General features: G+C 45.4%; 1 protein-coding gene across 1 annotated transcript in view; it reads left to right on the top strand.

Annotated features, from left to right (window-relative positions):
• LOC309547921 (uncharacterized protein) overlaps positions 1-24144 on the top strand; it is a gene marked incomplete at its 3' end in the record, with an annotated part of 293350 nt that overhangs the window by 81610 nt on the left and 187596 nt on the right. The window contains exon 2 of the mRNA XM_082247920.1: positions 10581-10907. Coding sequence (XP_082104046.1) covers positions 10581-10907 — 327 coding nt within the window. The remainder of the gene's footprint in view (positions 1-10580; positions 10908-24144) is intronic.

The following is a 24144-nucleotide window of genomic DNA, read 5'->3' as shown; positions in this document are numbered from 1 at the left end:
TATGTAACTATGTAACTACTGCAAAACCCCCACGCCATTTCTCTTGAGCGGAATATCACTGGGATTGGTGAGCGTGCATCCTCTTTACACCCACGGACACTGCATGCAGACACCATTGCCTTATTCACTTCACCAAGCCCTGCAAGGAGACACTTACAACCATTTTGATTCTACGTTGATGCAGTATTACATTCATCAAACTTGCCAAGTCACATTGGACCCATTTAAAAGAGCTAGCTGAAGACACAAGACTTCTACCTCAAAAGACTACTATATTTTTGACCCCCCCCCCCCCCCTTCCTTACAAAGGACAGGAACCTTTGGTGCCTATCTAGGCCTGTAACAACCAGGGACTCTCTTTATTAGAGACCAGGTCAAATACTCATGAAGTTGTTTATTTTAATTGATTTTAGTGTCTGTTGTTACTGGGGATGTGGCGGTGGGTGGTTAATAGGAGTAGTCTGACTTAAACTTGGTCATTCTCCTAGCCCTTTTTTGGGCCATTTACCTATGTTTAATAAAAGGATAACAATAACCGTATCTCCTTACTTGCTGCATTTTCTTCACTGTTGACCTTATTTACTGCAGAACTTTAGGTGAACAAATCCCACTGGTTTAGGCCCCTTTTATTCTTGTGTGACTTGTCATGCAACTTTGCAGTCCCAAGTCGCAGGACAAGTCGTACCCCATGATTTCCAATAAGTACCATTCATACCTGCACTACTTTGGATCGACTTTAATGCGACTTGAGGTCCATAGACCTCAAGATTACACATGCGTTGCTTCAAGTTCAAGACTTTCAGGTCATACAAGTCTGAAAGGGGCCTTACTGTGAATCATCATGTGTTTGCATTCAAGTTTCTTTGCCCCACAAAAAAAAATGTCTGAACCCAGAGTGTACCAGAGGTGTCAGAATACTTGCAAGGTCGGGGCAACCATTGGGGTGCGGCAGAGGCGTAACTAGAACCTTCAGGGCCCCGATGCAAGAAACCATGAAGAGTCCCCAGGACCCCTGGCCGGGGCCCTTCCCTTCAAGCCTGGGGCTCTTCCCACTGATCCTGGGGCCCTTTACTCTCATTGCGGGGCCCTTTATTACGGTCCCGCAGCCGGACCCTTTCCGAGTTCTGCAGTGGGCACCCTTCCTGCCTTCTTGCCCCCCCCCCCCCCCCACGGTGGTGGAATGCCAGGGCCCGGTCGCAAGTGTGACCTTTGCGATCCTGGAAGTTCACCCACTGGTGTTAATAGTTTTTATTTTTTGGTATTTTAATTGTATTTTTTATCATTTTATTTTTTTACAATATCACTGACTATGACTCTGTCCATTCAAAAAAGGAGGGAGCTGGTAAATTATATGTTTACCGACCCCCTTCCTGGTTCTCTATTGTGACACATCCCCTGCAGCAGCCGGCAGGAGAGTAAAGGGAGAACAGTGGGGGGGGCACAGTAGGGGGGAGGGGACTAGGGGAGCACACAGGGGCCTAGAGACAGCAGAACACAAGTGAACTGGATAGGAGGAGTGGCGGGGGCAGCATACAGAGGAACCAGTCTCCTCCATTTTCCTCCTGCAGCTACAGGAGGAAAAAGGAGGACAGTGATTTCTCTACATGCTGCCCCCGCCGCCCCTCCTATCCAGGTGTGCAGGGTAGCTGCACAGGCCCCGTGGAGCATGGGGCCCGGTTGCAATTGCAACCCCTGTAGTTACGCCCCTGGGGTGCGGCCACTATAAGCGGCCCTCAGGGGGGTAGTGCTACACCTTCATTCATCAAGAATGTACAGTCCAACACACTAAAGTAGTGAAGTCTGTAATCCCAACAACAAGGCCATGAAAACGACTGCCTACAGAATAACTAATCTAGAGGCAGCACAGTAATCCCAGACAACCGCATACAATGCTTCAGGGAGGATGTGCATCCACAATAAAAGCATGTCCCTTATAACATTCATTGGCACCTGAGTTGGCACCCCTTCTTAGAGACCCCCCCCCCCCAATTAGATCAGAGTCCTTTTTAATATTAGCACTCCCCTTAGAGACCCCCCTTCCCCCCCTTCTGTCCCCCTCCTCCTCTTTTTTCCCCCTCCCTTCTTCTCCTTCTCCCCTTACCCCAATCCGATCGTGTCTAATTAATGGATAAAGGTTACCTTCTTTGATTTCTTGTAAACTGGGCTTCAGTGGTATTCATGTTGTAAAACTATAACTTCGCTATTTGTTGAATTAAGGTTGTATATTCTTGATTTCTTATGATTTTAAATCGTTAGACATTCCTCTATTATCATCAAGTCTTCTGATTGTGAGTCCCTTATTGTATATGTGAGGATGGTCTTTACTTTATTTTGTATATGATTTGACAGATCGGAGAATTCTGAATATTACCTCTTTCACCCTTGGGATTTTGTTACTTGTAGCTATCTTCTATCTTCCATGTAGTTGCCCTCCCCAATATTTTGTTCAGGTCTTCTTGTAAGGTTTCCACATTCGGCGTAGAATTTATTGCCCTGCTTAGCTTTGTATCATCTGCAAATACGAAAATTGAGCTGTTTATCCCATCCTCTAGATCGGTTATGAATAAATTAAACAGGATTGGTCCCAGGACAGATCCTTGGGGATCCCACTTTCCACACCAGACCATTCCGAGTACTCCCCATTAATCACCACCCTCTGGAGTCTCCCCTGGAGCCAGTTCTTTATCCAGGTACTCACCCTATGGTCCATACCTATGTACCTTAGTTTGTATAGTAACCGTTTGTGGGGACCTGTTTAAAATGCCTTTGCAAAGTCCAGATATACCACATCCACAGGCCTTCCTTTATCTAGATGGCAACTCACTTCATCATAAAAGGTTAATAGAGAGCCACCCAGGGTTTATTTTAGCTCTTATAAAAACGTATTCCTTTGTTCGAATGCACTGGCCAATCCCTTTATTTAGTATGTTCTTAAAGCACTCCCATTTTTCCTCCGTGTTCTTTGTTCATAGGATTCTATTCCATTTAATTTCATCTAACAAAGAGCGCAGTTTAGGGAAATTATCTCTTTTGAAGTTCAGTGTCCTTGTATTACCCTTGTGTTTCCCATTTCTGTGATTTATACTGAAACTAATTGACCTATGGTCACTCTTTCCTAAGTTGCCTTGTATTTCTACATCCTCGATTAGGTCTGTATTATTAGTAATCAGTAGGTCTAGTAATGCATTGTTTCTTGTTTGTGCGTTCAGCATCCGAACCATGAAATTGTCCTACTAAACATTTAGAAAATGGCAAGCCTTCGACAAATGCGTGGTTACTTCTGCCCAGTCTATATCTGGATAAATAAAATCCCCCATTATAATGATATTTCCCATCCTTGCTGTCATTCCAAGCTGTGATAGGAGGTCCTGGGTAGGGGGCCTATAGCATACACTCAGTATTCCTTTCTCCTTTGTTTCCTCCCTTTGAAGCTCTACCCATAAGGATTCCACCTCCTCCATAGCTCCATTAGTGATATCGTCCCTCATGTTCACTTGCACATCATTTTTGATATACAGGCATACCCCTCCCCCTTTATACCCTCCCTATCTCTGCAATAAAGGGAATACCCCTGAATGGTTGCCAGCCAATCATGAGAGCTGTCAAACCAAGTCTCCAAAATTCCCACAAAATTGAAATCCTCCTCATACATCAGCAGCTCCAGTTCTCCCATCTTATTAGCCAGACTTCTAGCACTGGTATACAAACCTCTTAATTTTCTCCTGTTGCATACTATATCCTTGTTAGATGATATGAGGCTGCAATTTGCATTTATTAATTTACTTACCTTGTGTTTTGGAATTCTGGTCACCCTACCGCTAATGCCCCAAATATTGCCCGCTGGACCTTGCTCCACATTGACTAGGTCCACATCTGGACTCCCATCACCTAATTTAAAACCCCCCTCTAACTTTTCGGTCATCTTCTGTACATGTGATTTACAAAACCCGATTCCAAAAAAGTTGGGACACTGTACAAAAAAAACAGAATGCAATGATGTGGAAGTTTCAAATTTCAATATTTTATTCAGAATACAACATAGATGATATATCAAATGTTTAAACTGAGAAAATGTATAATTTTTAGGGAAAAATAAGTTGATTTTAAATTTCATGGCATCAACACATCTCAAAAAAGTTGGGACACGGCCATGTTTACCACTGTGTGCCCTCCCCTCTTCTTTTTATAACAGTCTGCAAATGTCTGGGGGCTGAGCAGACAAGTTGCTCAAGTTTAGGAATAGGAATGTTGTCCCATTCTTGTCTAATACAGGCTTCTAGTTGCCCAACTGTCTTAAGTCTTCTTTGTCCCATCTTCCTCTTTATGATGCTCCAAATGTTTTCTATGGGTGAAAGATCTGGACTGCAGGCTGGCCATTTCAGTACCCGGAACCTTCTACGCAGCCATGATGTTGTAATTGATGCAGTATGTGGTCTGGCATTGTCATGTTGGAAAATGCAAGGTCTTCCCTGAAAGAGACGACGTCTGGATGGGGACATATGTTGTTCTAGAACTTGGATTTACCTTTCAGCATTGATGGTGCCTTTCCAGATGTGTCAGCTGCCCATGCTACACGCACTCATGCAACCCCATACCATCAGAGATGCAGGCTTCTGAACTGAGCGTTGAGAACAACTTGGGTTGTCCTTGTCCTCTTTAGTCCGGATGACATGGCGTCCCAGTTTTCCAAAAAGAACTTCAAATTTTCATTCGTCTGACCACAGAACAGTTTTCCACTTTGCCACAGTCCATTATAAATGAGCCTTGGCCCAGAGAAAACGCCTGCGCATCTGTATTATGTTTAGATATGGCTTCTTTTTTGGCCTATAGAGTTTTATCCGGCAACGGCGAATGGTACGGTGGATTGTGTTCACCGACAATGTTTTCTGGAAGTATTCCTGAGCCCATGTTGTGATTTCCATTATAGTAACATTCCTGTATGTGATGCAGTGCCGTCTAAGGGCCCAAAGATCACCGCCATCCAGTATGGTTTTCCGGCCTGGACTCTTACGCACAGAGATTGTTCCAGATTCTATGAATCTTTGGATGATATTATGCACTGTAGATGATGAGAACTCCAAACTCTTTGCAATTTTTCTCTGAGAAACTCCTTTCTGATATTGCTCCACTATTTTTCGCGGCAGCATTGGGGGAATTGGTGATCCTCTGTCCATCTTGACTTCTGAGAGACACTGCCACTCTGAGAGGCTCTTTTTATACCCAATCATGTTGCCAATTGACCTAATAAGTTGCAAATTGGTCCTCCAACTGTTCCTTATATCAGGGCTCGACAAACCCGGGCGCCAGGTCGCATTTGCGACTAGAATTAGCGACCTGGCGCCTGGGGTGTCCTGTCCCTTTTGAGCCCCCCACCTTCTCCTCGAGTGCACGGACTTCCGCGCTGTCCAAAAATTGAGGCCCCGGCTTTTCGGCCTTCTTCTGTGAGATGAGAAAGGCTAGGGGAACTGGCGCCCTCTTGTGGTGGCCGGGAGTAATGCATGTTCTTAATGCCTTTCCATCTCCTTCCAAAGAGGAAATGAGAGGAAAGTTTTTTTAAGGCTTCATCTCTCTGTCCAGCTACCTTTGCTTAAAGGTAAGTGGACAGGGAGTATGGTTATTATTATTAATTTATTTTTTAAATGTAAAAAAAATTAAATAATTTTTTCTTTTTTTTTTTTAAATTATTAAAAAAAAATACGTTTTTTTTTTTCCAATTCTTATTTAAAAAAGAAAAAAAAAAATTGATATATATATATATATATATATATTATATCAATCTTTTTTTTTTTTTTTTTTTTTCCTCATCGCCATACCACAGCCTAAGGCCCCTTTCACACGGGCTGTCTGATCAGGTCCGCCTGTCAGTTTTTCAGGCAGACCTGATCGGACCCTTCAGTCTCCTCTATGGAGCAGTAATCTGCCGCCATCTGATCCTGTCCGCCAAAAACAGACGGATGGTGGTTCTATTTTCTATCCATCCCGTTGATCGGATCAGATGGCATCGGATGGAAAGAGACAGACAGTCTGTTTCCATCCAATTGCGCTATAGAAGAGAGTGGAGTTCTAGTCGTATTTATTTGTAAATTTAGTATCCGTTTTATTAAATAAAGCTTGGTTGTAAGCCCCGGTTCACACTTATGCGATGCGGGAAGGCTGCGAATTCGCAGCATGTTCCCGCATCGCAAGCGCGCCCCTGGCAGTTCACACTGCCATATGCGATACGCTGGGGGTGTCAATGTAATCTTAATGACACCCCCAGTTTGATCGCATATCGCAGTGCGATCTTGCAGTTCGCACAGGATCGGATCGCACAAATGTGAACCGCTGTGCAATCCGATCCTGATGCGGCTGCAAAAAAGGGTCCTGAGCGTCTTTGCTGCGGTGCGAATTTAGCCATACAAAGTGTATGGCTAAACTCGCACCGCACAGCCGATCGCATGTAATGAAGGAGCAGTGCGCTCCGATATTACATGCGATCGCCGCAGCCGCATGAGTGTGAACCGGCACTTAGTTTAAAAAAAAAAAAAACTGGCTCCTAACTTTTTTAGCTGGCTCCTAGATTTCAGGCAAATTTGTCAAGCCCTGCCTTATATGTACATTTATCTTTTCCGGCCTCTTATTGTTACCTGTCCCAACTTTTTTGGAATGTGTAGCTCTCATGAAATCCAAATGAGACAATATTTGGCATGACATTTCAAAATGTCTCACTTTCAACATTTGATATGTTATATATATTATATTGTGAATAAAATATAAGTTTATGAGATTTGTAAATTAGTCCATTCCTTTTTTACTCACAATTTGTACAGTGTCCCAACATTTTTTGGAATCGGGTTTGTATTTTGTTCTTTATTTTTAATACATTTTTAAAGATTTCAAACAAAATTCTCTCACATTGTCATTATGGGTTATTGTTTGTAGAATTTTGAGGAAAATAATGAATTCCATTTTGGAATAAGGCTATAACATAACAAAATGTAGAAAAAGTGAAGCGCTGTGAATACTTTCCGTATGCACTGTTTGTTTCTATCTGTGTTGTGGTGAATTTATGAATTAAATACAAATTATTAGGTCGCCTTAATACAACAAATGAAGCACCACAACTATGTGAATGGGTACTATCTCTTGTCTAGAATTTTAGATTTTCATTTGAAGCATCTTCATCATGCATTTCTTCTTCTTTCTTTTTTCTTCTTCTTTCTTTTTTCTTCTTCTTCCTTTTTCTGCAGATTTCCTTTTCAGTCCCCAGCTGACCATTACATGGCAATGACCCATGTGAACATCCATAATCCTCATCTGCTGTAACCCTTGGAGGTCTATACTGCACAAATTCTGTCTGTAATTTCTCTACTAAAGTAATCATTACAATTATAATCCTTCGCTCCATCTATTTGCCAAAATGCAGAATATTTTCTCATTGAGGTATTTCAGAAAACAATGTCATATTCTGGCCACTAGATGGAGCTGACATTTATAGGGATTACTCTATTAGGAAAATTATGGCCAGGATTCATGCAGCATTCATAAAAGGGTGTGGCTTTCTTCCAACAAATGTTTTAAAACAAGACCCCTTGGCGTTTGTTCATTTTACTCTTTTGATGTAAGTTTGGGTTATTTACACACCCATAACTTTTTTCTTTTGATGGCACTTTTTATCTCCAGAGATGCGGGGTGTGCATGGGAGCCTGTTTTTCACCCTCTCTTGCCAACCTATATGTGGGTTGGTGGGAGAGGGCCGTATCTTTGGAGATATGAATTTGTTTTGTTCAGAGATCAGATTCTACTGTCGCTACATAGATGACCTTTTATTCATTTGCTCCAACTCAGTGAGACACATAGAGGATTTTCTGTCATATTTATAGAATAATAATTTGCGTTTACAGTTTATTGGGCACATGAATATCATTTCAGTTCCTTTCCTTGATGTAATTCTCTCCCATCAGGATGGCAATGTTATGTCAGGGAACACTCTCCTGTGTGTGGCTTCTGGGCACCCCAACCATGTGACCCGTGGTATCCCAGTGGGCTAATTCTTGAGGTTGCGCAGGATCTGCAGCGAGGAGAAGGATTTTCAACAACAAAATAAAACTATCATGTATTATAGGTTTTGACCAAGGGATCATAAACCCAACATAATCCAAAAAGCAATCAATATTGCTGAAAAAACAGGGAACCGTTGCTACATAAAAAGCGACATAGATCCAATCTAGTAAACTTTCCCATTTTCTCGATGGCATATAGTTTAGTTTTCAAACATCGTGTCTAGTCTATATGAGGACGAATGTTATGAAAAGATTCTGTCCAAAGGGGTCAAAACTGTGTCCCGGCGAGCTCCTTCATTATCCAATTTTCTCTCCCCCAGTGATTTTGAGTCTCGTGCTCACAGTGGAACACGGTAAGGGCATATTTGGATGTGGAGCAAAGAAGTGTCCATGCTGCCCGAGGTAGATAAGAGGTAACCAGATAACTTCCACTGCGAACCACAGGAATTTCAAAATCAAATCTTTCATTAATTGTAACATGAAGAACGTTATTTACTTAATTACTTGTAAGGTGTGCAATACAATATGTTGGACGAACAACTAGGAGACTTTACGATTGTTTGCACGATCATGTATATGACATTGAAAAAGGACAGAACACCAATGCTGTGAAACATTTAAATGGTATACATGGTGGGGAGTCCTCTCTGTTACAAATACAAGGTATAGAAAAGGTTAAAGCAGAGGTTTACTAATTTTTGTGTTTAGTAAAAGTCAGCAGCTACAAAAAGTGTATCTGACTTTTAACCACTTGCCGACCACCCGCCGTAATATTAGTGCAGCAGGGCGACTCGGCTGCGTCCAGTCACATAGTACTACAAGACTGGAGTGCATGCGGTTTCGGCGGCGCACGTGCGCTGCCTGAGCCGCGCTCCCGCTGTGTTTAGACACAGCAGGAGGCGGCCCGCGGGAAGAGCGGCGGCGATTGCCGCTGCCCTCCCGCAATCGCCCGAGATATCGAGAGACGACCTGCCTGCTTATGTAAACAAAGCAGGCGGATCTTCTGTCAGACAGGCAGGGAGGGATCAGCAGTTTCAGCTAAGCTACAACCCCCGAACTCTCTGTGCCTGTCACAAAACCCCCCACACACAGTCAGTAAACACATTAGGCATGCTTTTAACCCCTTGATCACCCCCAGTATTTACCCCTTCCCTGCCAGTGTAATTTATACAGTAACAGTGCATAATATTTAGCACTGATTACTGTATTAGTGTCACTGGTCCCCAAAAAGGGTCCGATCTGTCCGCCGTAATGTCGCAGTCCCACTGAAAATGGCTGATCGCCGCCATTACTAATAAAAATAAGTAAATAAAAATGTCCAAAAATCTATTCCGTAGTTTGTAAACGCTATAACTTTTGCGCAACCCAATAAAAATACACTTTTTGGGATTTTTTTTACCAAAAATATGTAGCAGAATACAAATTGGCCTAAACTGATAAAAAAAATTACATTTTTAAAAAAATTTTCTTAGGAATGTTTTATAGCAGAAAGTAAAAAATATGGCGTTTTTTTTTTTTTCAAAATTGTCGCTCTTTTTTTGTTTATAGCCCAAAATGTAAAAACCGCAGGAGGTGATCAAATACCACCAAGAGAAAGCTCTGTTTGTGGGGGGAAAAAAAGGACATCAATTGTATTTGGGTACAGCGTTGCACGACCGTGCAATTTTCCATTAAAATAACGCAGTGCCGAATCACAAAAAATGGCCTGGTAATTTAGGGGGTAAAACCTTCCGGGGCTGAAGTGGGTAATACTCCAAGGAGAGGAGGGGATAACTTCAGAATATTAGGTAAACGTGAAGTGTTTTGGATATTTTCTTTGGGTACAAGAATACCGGCCGGTTTGAACTTTGAGTGGGATTTAACCCACTTTTATGAGTAATTCATGGAATCAGTAATTCAGAACATCATTTATCTTTGCCACTTCGCAGACAAGACTCATGTCTTTACATCATACATCTAGATGTCTATGATATGGGTTGGTGATGTGTATACTTCTATGGAGTTTAGCTGTATCTTTCTGTTTTCTTTGTTTTTTTTGTTTTGATTTTTGTTTTTTTATTTCTTTTATAGAGAATAGAAATGAGTGAGTGTCTCAAAGACAAGGAATAACGGAACACATGCATTCAATCACTGGGCAGCACCTCTGTAATTAATTTCTGATAATTTATTAATCATGTGACTAGATGTTCATATATATTTTGTCTGTGATTGCATGTGTATGGTTTTGACAAAGCACGCAAGTCATGTGAAACGCGTCAACCTTTTGTCCTCTGCTGTAAGCCTTGTACCATCTGTGCTTTTCATTTTTCTCCTCATTTTTTTAAAATTGCATCTTCCGGGAGTGCAACCAATTCCTCATCCATTCATCCATGATTTTCTGCAGCAGTGGCAGGGCGGCACCTCGGCTTGGATGTTCACTTTCATCCCAGCAGACTCACCTGGAGCAGCGTTACCGGCACCTACTCTTTACATGTAATTAGTGATATTTAGAGAGTTTATGAAAGTTCCGCTCACATTTCTGATGTTTTCTCTTCCCAGGTCTCCTGTGTATGCTGATCATACCGGTGTCATCAGGAACGGTGTATGTACAGAGCGGATCAGACATCACTGACTGTAATATGAAATGTCCTGAGGATGACGTTACTGTGGAGCTGTACAGAGAATGCAGTGGGAAGGAGAGGACACTGCTGGAAAATCACTGTTATTACAACTTCACTAAATCTCATGACCCCAGACTCCAACTGCACACAGGGAGCGGCTGCTGGAAGCTGACACATGCCAGGAAGGATGACTCCTGTGTATATAAGGTCTGGTGTCATTGTGCTCCGGGATATCTGATGTCCTCTACAGAGATCCGTGTACTGGGTAAGTGTCCATATACTGAATTACACTTCTCTCCACGCTGCATTGTACTCTATGGGGGAAGAAGTGTTTATTATACAGGATGAGTGATTATTATAAATCAAAGAAGTATATTGCTTCATGTAATAGGATTCTGGCATTACCTGCTGATATTTATCCATCTGTCCTACTCAACGTGGTGCTGGAGGGGTATGGGCATGGTGTCCATTCTGGACCCAGACGGGTTTGTGATTATCAGGACTGCCCTGTGCACAGTAACTTAACCCTTTTACTCAGTGGCGTAACTAGAACCTTCAGGGCCCCGATGCAAGAAACCATAAAGGGCCCCCTGGACGGGGCCCTTCCCTCCCAGCCTGGTGGCGAAACGCCAGGGCCGGTCACAAGTGCAATGTTTGTGTGGTAGTTCTGCCATTGGTGTCAGAAGTTTTATATTTTAATTAGATTTTTCTAGCATTTGCTTTATTCATTTTTTTTTTTTTTACAATATGGATGGTTGGAAGATGACAGGGGGTGGGATGGTAGGAAGATGACAGTGGGGATGAAGATGACAGGGGTGGGATGGTAGAAAGATGACAGGGGGATGAAGATGACAGGGGTGGGATGGTAGGAAGATGACAGGGGGTGGGTTGGTAGGAAGATGACAGTGGGGATGAAGATGACAGGGGGTGGGATGGTAGGAAGATGAAAGGGGGGATGAAGATGGCAGGGGGTGGGATGATAGGAAGATGACAGGGGGCGGGATGGTAGGAAGATGACAGGGGGGATGAAGATGACAGGGGGTGGGATGGTAGGAAAATGACAGGGGGTGGGATGGTAGGAAGATGACAGGGGGGATGAAGATGACAGGGGGTGGGATGGTAGGAAGATGACAGTGGGGATGAAGATGACAGGGGGTGGGATGGTAGGAAGATGACCGGGGGTGGGATGGTAAGAAAGTGACAGGGGGGGATGAAGATGACAGGGGGTGGGATGCTAGGAAGATGACATTGGGGATGAAGATGACAGGGGGTGGGATGGTAGGAAGATGACAGTGGGGATGAAGATGACAGGGGGGTGGGATGGTAGGAAGATGACAGGGGGGATGAAGATGACAGGGGGTGGGATGGTAGGAATATGACATTGGGGATGAAGATGACAGGGGGTGGGATGGTAGGAAGATGACAGTGGGGATGAAGATGACAGGGGGTGGGATGGTAGGAAGATGACAGTGGGGATTAGGATGACAGGGGTGGGATGGTAGGAAGATGACAGTGGGGGTGAAGATGACAGGGGTGGGATGGTAGGAAGATGACAGGGGGGATGAAGATGACAGGGGGTGGGATGGTAGGAAGATGACAGTGGGGATGAAGATGACAGGGGTGGGATGGTAGGAAGAGGACAGTGGGGATGAAGATGACAGGGGGTGGGATGGTAGGAAGATGACAGTGGGGATGAAGATGACAGGGGTGGGATGGTAGGAAGAGGACAGTGGGGATGAAGATGACAGGGGTGGGATGGTAGGAAGAGGACAGTGGGGATGAAGATGACAGGGGGTGGGATGTTAGGAAGATGACAGGGGGGATGAAGATGACAGGGGGTGGGATGGTAGGAAGATGACAGGGGGGATGAAGATGACAGGGGGTGGGGTGGTAGGAATTTTACATACACCCCCCAGCTTCACACAGCCCTCCATCTCCATACACCCCTCCATCTCCATACACCCCCCCCAGCTTCACACAACCCTCCATCTCCATACACCCCCCCCCCAGCTTCACACACCCCTCCATCTCCATACACCCCCCCCTCAGCTTCACACACCCCTCCATCTCCATACACCCCCCCCCCAGCTTCACACAACCCTCCATCTCCATACACCCCCCCCTCGCTTCACACACCCCTCCATCTCCATACACACACCCCCACTTCACACACCCCTCCATCTCCATACACACACCCCCCCCCCAGCTTCACACACCCCTCCATCTCCATACACCCCCCCCCCAGCTTCACACACCCCCCCTTGCTTCACACACCCCTCCATCTCCATACACACCCCCCCCCACTTCACACACCCCTCCATCTCCATACACACACCCCCCCATCTCCATACACCTCCCCCCCCCCCAGCTTTACACCAGTAGGGTTGAACACTGAGATGAACCTTCAAGTATTCCTGGAAAAATAATAAGGACAGACATAGACCCTTGAACTGTTATCAATAAAATTCCTCCGCCAGAATAAAGAAACATGTTCACAAAACGTATATTCTCGTTGAAAAAAACCCTTTCTAAATAAGAAAAGAATTAAACACATCATCTAACATTACAGTTAATACATACACATATGTTCTTTTTGAGTCAAATAAAACCAGTATAAAGTTCAGTGTCTATGTTGTTATTGTGTTGCCCTGTCATTTAGACATGCCCCAAATTTGTTATTATTTTTAGCAAAATCAAGGAAAAATATTAAAAGGAGGCATACACGGACAGATATGCCACAATATCGCCCAAAAAACAGAAGATAATAAACTTCCCCTAAAATATGAACAGTCAAAATGGCTTCTGACCAACAGGAATAAGGTACTAGCATCCAAGATCATATGTACCCATGTCTTGAAGACTATGGAATGCCACCCATTATATAAGGAAACAACCCGATGTATGATTTAAAACATACAAGAAATCCCGGAATATCCAATTAAGACCTGAACCCGATCACCTGTGGAGACGTATACTTATAGGGCACAGGCATCGGGTTGACCTACGTCCAGACGAAGCTACGCCACTCAGAAGCGAAACGCGTTGACGTCATCATCACCACCGGCGCACTCACCAGTGTCTCAGACGTGGACGGCGGAGAGAGCGGACAGAAGCAAGAAGACTGGGACCGGCGATCGCAACTGACAAGCAGCGGAGGATAGGAATCGGAGCGTGCGGTCATAGAGCGGAGGTCAGGTAAGTGAAAAAACAGCACAGCATCTCAAACAGAAGGGGTGAAGCATCAGCCACTTGGCTGACAGAGTGGGGAGACGGCAAAACCAGCCTACTGAGGCAAGATAAACAGAGCAGCCTAATTAAACACTCTGCATAGTCCCCAGCAGATGCGCCAAGACCTGTATATACCTGACACTCCTGACACTCCTCTATACCGCCGCAATACCAAAATACCCTACCCACGAAACCGCTGAAAGCAAAAAATCCTACTAGCATCACATATCTGTTAAAGGGGAAAAGATGAAGTAACGGCAATTACCGCCGGAGTTACTAGTGATTATACAGACTCTGGATTACAAACATCTCCATACCCTTGAATCACTTTCAGATGATGCTAACTGGAGAATAGCCATCCCGACTAAACTTGCTATCCAAGACACCTACTTACTCAAAATAACATTCATTTGAAGTATTTTTGTACAGGATCCCGCTTATCCACAGACATACATCACAGGAAAGATTACTCAGTGGTATATACCACTTGCATCAAATTTCCCAAAATTAGCCCTGTGAATGAGTAATTATGCACCGGCCGGTACCATGTTGATTGTTTTTTGTTCTATGTTGTATGTCTTGTTTCTTGTTTATACTGGTACACCAAAATGATTTATATCTGTACGGTTATGAAAACATGATTTTTCATTAATAAATTTGCTATTATATAAACTCATACATTTTGAGTCCCTATATTTGTCCTGACCATCTAACCATCTACAGTTCTGTACTCTGCACAGAACACCTTCTTATATGCATGCTTAGGTTAGGTCAGACATGTATTATTGAAATACAGGGACCTATCATAGCAAATCCGAGTATTACGCTCCTCACATAAACCTTATACGATTGTATGCCTGCGGATCACTAGTGATCCATTCCTTAGGAGCAAAAACCGTTAAAACAGAGGAAATATAAAAAGAACCAGTTGAACATTTAAAGTATATTATATATCATATCACCGAATAAAGATCCTTATAAGACATGGCTTATTCACTAAGTGAAGAATTTGACTCAGAAATAAGGGATGCCTTTAACAAAGATAACACTAGCATACTAAGTAGGCAAGAAGAAATTGAAAACATATTCAAAGAACATAAAAAATACATAATAAAACATCTCAATAGAAAATGGGACATCTCCTTCCTGGAAACATACATCAAAGAGAAAATAATACCCAGAGGGCTCCGAGATAAAGTGATCCCAGCAGAACACTTGCAAAACGAACGGTTCCTACCGAAATGGCAAAATTTATGTATTGATCATGGAATAGAAGTAATGAAGTTGATTGTGGAAGAGGAAAGGATTCAACTTGCAGAACTTACAGAGCAAATAACAGAAAGCATTAAAGGACTTGAACCGTTCAAAGATTGCGAGGAATTTAATACACAAAACAACAACCTCAAGAAAGAGGTAGAGAAAACCCAGCAAAATCTGAAGAAAACAAAGCAATCAAAATATAAAAGAGACATCGAAGACTGGGAAAAGGGCCAAATATTTGACCTATCAAGAAGACGCAGACGATATAGATCAAGACAGACGGGTTCAAGGTCAAGATCAAGAGACGATCCCAATTCAAGTGAGACTGATGAGGAGAGACGCGGTAAATCAGTGTCTTTTTTAGTACCTGGGGAAGAGCCAGGCAGGGAAAAAGAAACCCACTCGGAACATCCCAGCTCCTCCCAGAGCAACCCCAAACAGAGGGACCCGATAAAAGAAAACGGAATTTTTGTAAAATCTTACCTGTAAAATGCCTTTCTCTGAGTCCTCCGACAGTCGCCGCCATCTTCATATTCGTCACAATGGGGTATTAGACTTTGCTCCGTAGGAGTAGCTAGGCAACAGAATATGTTAACAATAAAGCTTTTAACATATCCCACCCCCAGGGGGTGGTCCCCTCTGTCAACACCCTCCTACTTCCTGTATCCATATCTCAGTTTCAGTGGAATAGCAGTAGAGTATACAACCAAACCCCAAAAGAGGGGCAGGGGCGGCGACTGTCGGAGGACTCAGAGAAAGGAATTTTACAGGTAAGATTTTACAAAAATTCCGTTTTCTCTTACGTCCTCCGACAGTCGCCGCCATCTTCATATTCGTCACAATGGGGACGTCCCAAAGCAGTGCAAACATGAGGGGTGGGAAACGCAGCCGCGCCTAAAGGCAACGCAGTCTCCACATCAGAGAAAGGAACCTTACCAAAGGAAGGAACCCAGCTGGGCAACAGGAAAAAAAGTGTGCTCAACAGGAGCAACAACCCAGGAAAAAAACAAATAACTCAGGGATGAAAAAAACGCATCCCAAACAGCCAGGGGTCCAAAAACAATGGACCCTAAGGAACCGCCACACTAAGAACCTTGCGGCCAAAGGAAGCATCTGCCGATGCCTGAACATCCACTCTGTAGAATTTTGTGAAAGTGTGCACGGTCGACCAAGTCGCCGCCTTACACACCTGGTCCACAGAAGCCCCATGACGACAGGCCCAAGACGTACTCAGAGATCTAGTGGAGTGCGCCTTCACAGGCACCGGGGGAACTTTCCCCTTCAGAGCATATGCCTGTTCAATGGTCTATCTGATCCATTTGGCGATGGTAGAAGCCGACGCCGCCATGCCCTTCCGAGGACCCTCCGGAAGTACAAACAAAGAATCCGTCTTGCGGAAAGACTCAGTCGATTTAAGGTAAACCCTAATCGCCCGAACAACATCCAAAGAATGTAACCTCACCTCCTTTGGATGTTTAGGCTTTGCGCAAAGCGAAGGCAAGACAATGTCCTCATTGAGATGAAACTCCGAAACTCGCTTCGGAAGAAAGGAAGGATTAGGTCGCAAGACCACCTTATCCAAATGAATGACCAGATACGGAGACTTGCAGGACAAAGCCGCCAGCTCCGACACTCTGCGAGCCGAAGTGATCGCCACCAAAAAGGCGACCTTCTTGGACAACATAGCCAACGAGATCTCCCTGATCTGTTCAAAAGGAGCATGTTGTAACACGGATAGAACGAGATTCAAGTCCCAAGGAGGCAGAGGATCCCTCCTAGGAGGGACCAGATGTCGCACTCCTTGAACAAAAGTGCCAACCAAGGAGTTAGAAGCCACAGAACGTTGAAAAAGAACGGCCAGCGCAGACACCTGACCCTTGACTGTAGCCAGCGCCAAACGCTGGTTCGACACCCGTTTGAAGGAAGGACAACACCCTAGACACCGAGTATGTGCGAGGTGAAAACCCCCTGGACTCACACCAGGCAAAATAGGCCTTCCAAGTACGGTAATAGACCTTCCCCGAGGAAGACTTCCTCGCGTTGATCAAGGTGTGAATGACCTCCGGGAAGAGACCCCTATTCTTCAGGACCTCGGTTTCAACAGCCAGGCCGTCAAAGCCAGCGACTGTAAAGCAGGATGGAATATCGGCCCTTGAGACAGGAGATCGTCTCGAAGAGGCAGACGCCATGGGGCGTCGACCGCCAGATTCACGAGGTCTGCGTACCAGGACCGGCGAGGCCAGTCCGGCGCCACTAGAATCACCGTGCTGCGTTCCGAGTGCAACCTGCAAAGGAACCTGGACAGCAATTGAATCGGTGGAAACGCATACATCAGTCGGTACTGATGCCACGGAGCTACCAACGCGTCTGACGCGTCTGCCCGAGGATCGCGAGACCTTGCCATGAACCTTTTCACCTTGTTGTTCAGACGAGACGCGAACAGGTCCACATCTGGAAGACCCCACTTCGCGCACAACTTCTGAAAGACATCCGGGTGGAGAGACCATTCCCCCTGGTCCAGGGTCTGGCGGCTCAGATAATCCGCCTGCCAGTTCTCCACCCCAGGAATGTGAACTGCCGATATCGCCAGGACGTGAGTCTCGGCCCAAGACAGAATGTCGGCTACTTCCCGAGCCGCACGGGCACTCCTGATGCCCCCTTGGTGGTTGATGTAAGCCACCGCCGTGGCATTGTCCGTCTGCACCCGAACCGGACAGCCCTGCAGTCTGTCCGTCCAACGTTGGAGGCAGAGATTTATCGCCCGCAATTCCAGAATGTTGATCGGAAGGGAGGATTCCTCCTCCGACCAAGTCCCCTGGGCGGACAGAACGCCCAGAACACCACCCCAGCCCGACAGGCTGGCATCCGTGGTGATCACCGTCCAAGAAAGAGGACGAAAAGACTTGCCCCCCGACACCGTCGGGGACTGGAGCCACCACAGAAGATCCCTTCTGGTGCGATGGCTCAATGAAATCTGAAGATCCAGAGATTGTGGTCGCCCGTCCCACCTGGACAGGGTCTCCGCTTGGAGACCCCGCGTGTGAAACTGGGCGAATGGAATCGCCTCGAAAGCCGAGACCATCAACCCCAGACATCTCATGCACGTCCGGAGTGACGAGCACGGAACGTCCATGAGGGACCTGACTTCCTCCTGAAGAGTCCCGAGCTTGTCGTCCGGCAAAAAGACCTTCGCCTGGACTGAGTCCAGGATCATTCCCAGGTAGGGAAGTCGAACCGACGGACCCAGCGTCGACTTTGGAAAATCTATCGTCCAACCAAACTCCTGTAGAGTTTGCAACGTGACGGACAGGTCCTTCTCCAGACCCTGGCTGGTCGCGGACCGAACCAGAATATCGTCCAGATACCCCAGGACAGAGATGCCCTGGGCTCTCAATAAGGCCAGAACCGGTGCAAGCACCTTGGTAAACACCCGCGGAGCCGAAGCGAGACCAAAAGGTAACGCCACGAACTGGTAGTGATCCTCCGCAATGGCGAATCGAAGGTACCTCTGGTGACCCTCGAAAATGGGGATGTGAAGGTACGCATCCTTCAAATCGATGGAGGCCATGAATTCTCCCGGAACCAGGGCAGCCACCACCGACCGCAGGGATTCCATGCGGAACTTGCAAACCCGCACAAAGCGGTTCAGAGCCTTCAAGTCCAGAATCGGACGAACCTTGCCCTCCTTCCTGGGCACGGTGAACAGATTGGAATAGAACCCCCGAAATCTGTCCCGATGAGGAACCGGAACCACCACTCCCTGAGCCCTCAGGTCCCGCACCGCTAGGTGCAGATCCCGCAAACGCTCCGGAGACAGTTGAAGATTTGAGGGAAAGAATCTGCTCTCCGGCCGAGAGAGAAACTCGATCTTGTAGCCAGATCGAACGATTTCCTGAACCCACCTGTCCCGAACACGGGCCAGCCATGGATGCGGAAAATCAAGCAAGCGTCCCACTGTTGTGGGCAGCGGATCCGGACTGGCCGGATTTCTGCTTTCCCGTCCACGGCTTCTTTTGGGAGCCCTGACCTTTGAACGGCTTGCCCTTATAGTGCAACCAAAAGGCACGAAAGGACCCCTGAGAGGGTCGAAAGGAAGCATGCTTCTTACCAGGAACCGCCTTAGCCTTGTGGGATTGGGGCAAGAGCGTGCTCTTACCCCCCGTGATCCCCTTTATCAGTGTATCCAAGGATTCGCCAAAAAGGCGAGAACCGTCATAGGGCAGATTGGCTAAGGTCTTGCGCGAAGATTGGTCCACCGACCAGCACTTCAACCAAACCAAGCGGCGAGACAACACCGCCACACCGTGTACACGTGCTGCCAACGGAACCATATCCAAGTCCGCATCACACAAATACATGACACCCTGATGGATTTGATCCACCATATCCAATGTCGCCTGAGGGGCAGAATCAGCCACCAAAACGCGTCTAAGCACCTGCGTCCAACTCCAACTCGCGACAGCCTGGGCTGCCATAAGTGAAGCAAACAGAGCTTTCAGCATAGAACCCATAATAGAGTAGGTATGACGAGCAAGAGACTCCAGCCTCTTGTCCGTGGCATCCCGGAACACCGGGGTATCCTCAGCAGGAATCGCAGTGGACTTATTCAAAACCGCTATCGTGTGATCCACTGGAGGCGGTACACACCAACGCTCGTCAGTAGCGGGCGTGAAAGGATAACGCAATTTGAACCTACTTGGTACAGCAAAAGGCTTGCGTATATTACTCCATTGTTCCTTAACAGCGCGCTGAAAATCATCAGTGCAGGGAAAAACCTGCGATGTTTTGCGTCTTCTCTTCGTCCCATGAGCCGCCAAGGCAGCAGGGGGACATGGCTCATCCTGCAATCGCAGCGTTTGCTTGATAGAAGCAACCAATTCGTCCATGAGTGCAAGCTCTTCAGACGAGCCCGGGGAAGAATTATCAACCCCTTCATCCTCAGCCTCCACCTCGGACCCTACAAGATCCAGGGAGGAACGGGACCCCGACAAGGAGACCCCCGCCACAGCAGCCCCATCACCATCACCCTCTGAATCAGAGGAAATTGAAACTCTGGGCCTTTTAGTGGATTGAGCAGCCACCAGCATTTGCACCTGAGCAGCAAGGTTAGCCACAACCGCAGCCAAATCCCCCCCTGGGGAGGAAACAGCAGTCCCCTGGCTTCCCATCAATGTGGCAGGGAATTTGCTTTCCTGAGAATCCATGCCCCAAAGTATGTGGAAAAAATAAAGGGTTAACTGCCCCTTTAAAAAGCGCGGCGAGCGCAGCCCACCGCACACACACACACCACACAAGTCGACTCCCACAGGGAGAAAGTACAACTCAGGCAAGGACACAGGGATAGGGAGGTAAAACCTGGAGAGACCGCTGCTGCTTCTGCCTTGATTGGTGCGCTCAGGAGAAAGGAAGTGCTGACATGCAGGGCGCTCTATGAAAGCCTATGGAAGGCTACAAGAAAATGGCCGCCTACAGCTTAACCATGCGGCCGGAGCGATCGCCGCCAAAATGGCGGCATTTGGCGCCGAAACACCGCTCCTCCATGCAGTAATGTAAGGCAATGTAAAATAATGGCGGACCGCCGCAGCGGACGCCGCAATGTGCACAAACATGATACAATCATGTCCCTCCGCACACAGTCTGGCACACAGTAAAATCACACAAAAACTGACACATGACAGTGCAGCATAACCCCCCTCCTTTCAGCCCACAGAATGCAGACAGGGAGACCAACAGTGTAACCAGAGGCAGGGTTACACAGTCCCAGACTGACACCCCCCACACAGACAGGTCCCCACACAGATACACTTACCTCATAAATGGCGTGGGGAACCCGTACAGGCGAACAAGCCACTGCACACGTGACAGAGAGAGTCGCAGCCAGGACGCAGAAGAACTGGGGTTAAGAAACCACACAGCGTCCAGTGAGGTAGCCACCTCACCATAGCATCCCTGCACCGAACAGGGATGGGTCGTTCAGAATGTCAGGAGCGGTACCTGACTGAACGCTCAATGGCAGGCTGGGAAGCCACTGACTCACAACCTGCGACCAGGGGAATCAGCCCGAGACCCAGCCCGCACGAATCCTCTTCATCAGAAGAACTAACTAATGCTGACAAAAGTAACAGCTAAGTAAAGCAAGAGAAAAAACTCAAAGAAAATCAAAAGAGAAAAGAAAGGCTGAGACAAAATGCCCCAGCATAGAGACATCCAGCTACTCCTGACAAGCTAGACATTGAAACTGAGATATGGATACAGGAAGTAGGAGGGTGTTGACTGAGGGGACCACCCCCTGGGGGTGGGATATGTTAAAAGCTTTATTGTTAAGATATTCTGTTGCCTAGCTACTCCTACGGAGCAAAGTCTAATACCCCATTGTGACGAATATGAAGATGGCGGCGACTGTCGGAGGACGTAGGAGAAAGAGGAGGCGCAAGAACCAGAAGCCAAAGGAACTATTTGAGATAGATGTACAAGCGACGTCGAAAGACGATATGAAGGTAATAAACCTATCCGAATTTCAATTGGAAGGACGTCACATAACACTCTTACAAAGAGGCCTATCATTCTCACCAAAGGCAACAATAGACGAATTTACAGTTTTCAAAGATGTAGTACTCTTCCTACGTAAAGTATACTTGCGCTCTCTATACAGCAACCAAATAACACCAGGAGAAGAAAATGAACCACAAGATGAAAATGATAAAAAAAAATCTTGGAAATCCTCAATGCACTACTACAAGAGAACGAAGACAACCCCCAAGAAGACTTTCAGGAAAGATTTAGAAAATCTAATATTCACATAAAATCCCTCAACATGCCCCAGCTACATAAGAACAAATGGATAAGCGTGTTCCTCAACCAAGTCCAAATGGACTTACATAAAATAAATTGGTCATACGTAGGAGGAGACAACATATCCAAAGAAGAACGCCAAGCCATAAGGGAATTAAATGAGTCAAGAAACATAGTAATCAAAAGAAGTGACAAGGGAGGCAACGTCGTACTGATGGATGCAACCAAGTATGAAAAAGAAGTCCTTAGATTACTGAATGCAACAGACACATATAGAAGATTGGAGAAAAACCCATTTCCCGAAGTGGTAAAGGAACTAAATGAAAAAATAAAATGGGCGAAAGAGGAAGGCCTACTTACAAAACAAGAGGCAGAATATATAAGTGTCAAGGAGTACAATATACCAGTCTTCTATATAATACCAAAAGTGCATAAGTCCTTGGAAAATCCACCCGGAAGACCGATCGTATCAGCAATAAATGGACCCCTAGAGAAGGTAGGAAAATATCTGGATGCACTGCTAAAAGAAATGGTCACAAACCTCAAGTCGTATGTTCAAGACACGAGAGACGTCCTGGAGAAAATTGATAAAATCAAGGTAGAGGGCCAAACCTGGCTAGTAGGGATTGACGTTGAATCAATGTATACCTCAATACCCCATGAATGGGGAATAAAAGCAATTGAAAGTTTTCTGGAAAAACATTATGCCGGCTTTTGCCACCAAAATGAATTTCTGACTGACCTTATCCGATTCGCTCTGAACAATAACAATTTCCAATTTCTCTCCCGGTATTACAAACAGATACAAGGCACATCTATGGGAGCATCATGGGCACCAGCATACACGTGCCTACATCTAGGTTTATGGGAAGAAGAATTGGTATATACGAATGAACTATACAAAGAACACGCACATACCTGGTTAAGGTATATAGACGATGTGCTAATGGTCTGGAAAGGAGACACTGAGACACTACACACATTTGTCAACATCCTGAATATGAACAACTGGAATATACGATTAACATATATTTATGATAAATCAAGGATATCATTCCTAGACCTGTGGATCAGCAACCAGGACAATAGTCTGATAACAAATACTTTCCGCAAAACAACGGCAGCAAACACCCTATTGAAAGCTGACAGCCACCATCCTCAATGGCTAAAGAATGGAATACCCACAGGCCAATTTTTGAGAATTAAACGGAATTGTTCAAGACAGGATGACTACTATCAGGAAAGCAAAGAGCTTTATAGAAGATTCCGGGAAAGAGGATACTCACACAGACAGCTGAGAAAGGCAAAATAAAAAGCCAGTAAACGAGAAAGAAAAGAACTCCTGACAAGAAAAAGCCCATACAAAAAAGACGCGATTGGGGCCACAAGGATAATAACTCAATATGGGACACAATGGGAGTCAGTACGTCAAGTACTCAAAAAACATTGGAGCATCCTAAGTAACACACCAACTATAAAAGAGATAATAGGCGCCAACCCAAACATGGTGGCAAAACGAGCAAGAAATCTGAAAGACATTTTAACAAAATCAGAATTTTCAAAAGAAACAGAGGACACATGGCTAATGAAAACCCCAAGAAGCAAGGGTATGTTTTCTTGCGGCAGATGTCAAATATGTCCATATGTCGACAGGACAGACACTTTCTACGATGCTACAGGAGAGAAGGAGTACAAAATCCATAACCTCTTAAACTGTGCAACAACTAAAGTTATTTATATGATTACATGCCCATGTAATAAAAATTATATTGGAAAAACGAAACGACAACTGAAAATCCGCATTGGCGAGCACATGAGAGAAATAAGAGAAAAAAATCCAGACAAACCACTAGCCAGGCACTACACCCAATATCATGACGGAAACTTGAGAGGTACCAAAATCAAAGGAATTTATGAACTAAAAATTTCCCCCAGAAGGGGTGATTTTAACCGTATCCTATTACAGAAGGAAAAATGGTGGATATATAACTTGAATAGCCTGACACCAATAGGGTTGAACACTGAGATGAACCTTCAAGTATTCCTGGAAAAATAATAAGGACAGACATAGACCCTTGAACTGTTTTAATAAAATTCCTCCATCAGAATAAAGAAACATGTTCACAAAACGTATATTCTCGTTGAAAAAAACCCTTTCTAAATAAGAAAAGAATTAAACACATCATCTAACATTACAGTTAATACATACACATATGTTCTTT

The sequence above is a fragment of the Pelophylax lessonae genome, assembly GCF_965119305.1.
Source record: "Pelophylax lessonae genome assembly, chromosome: 2".
NCBI classification, from domain to species: domain Eukaryota; kingdom Metazoa; phylum Chordata; class Amphibia; order Anura; family Ranidae; genus Pelophylax; species Pelophylax lessonae.
This window is presented reverse-complemented; position numbering and strand designations above follow the sequence as displayed.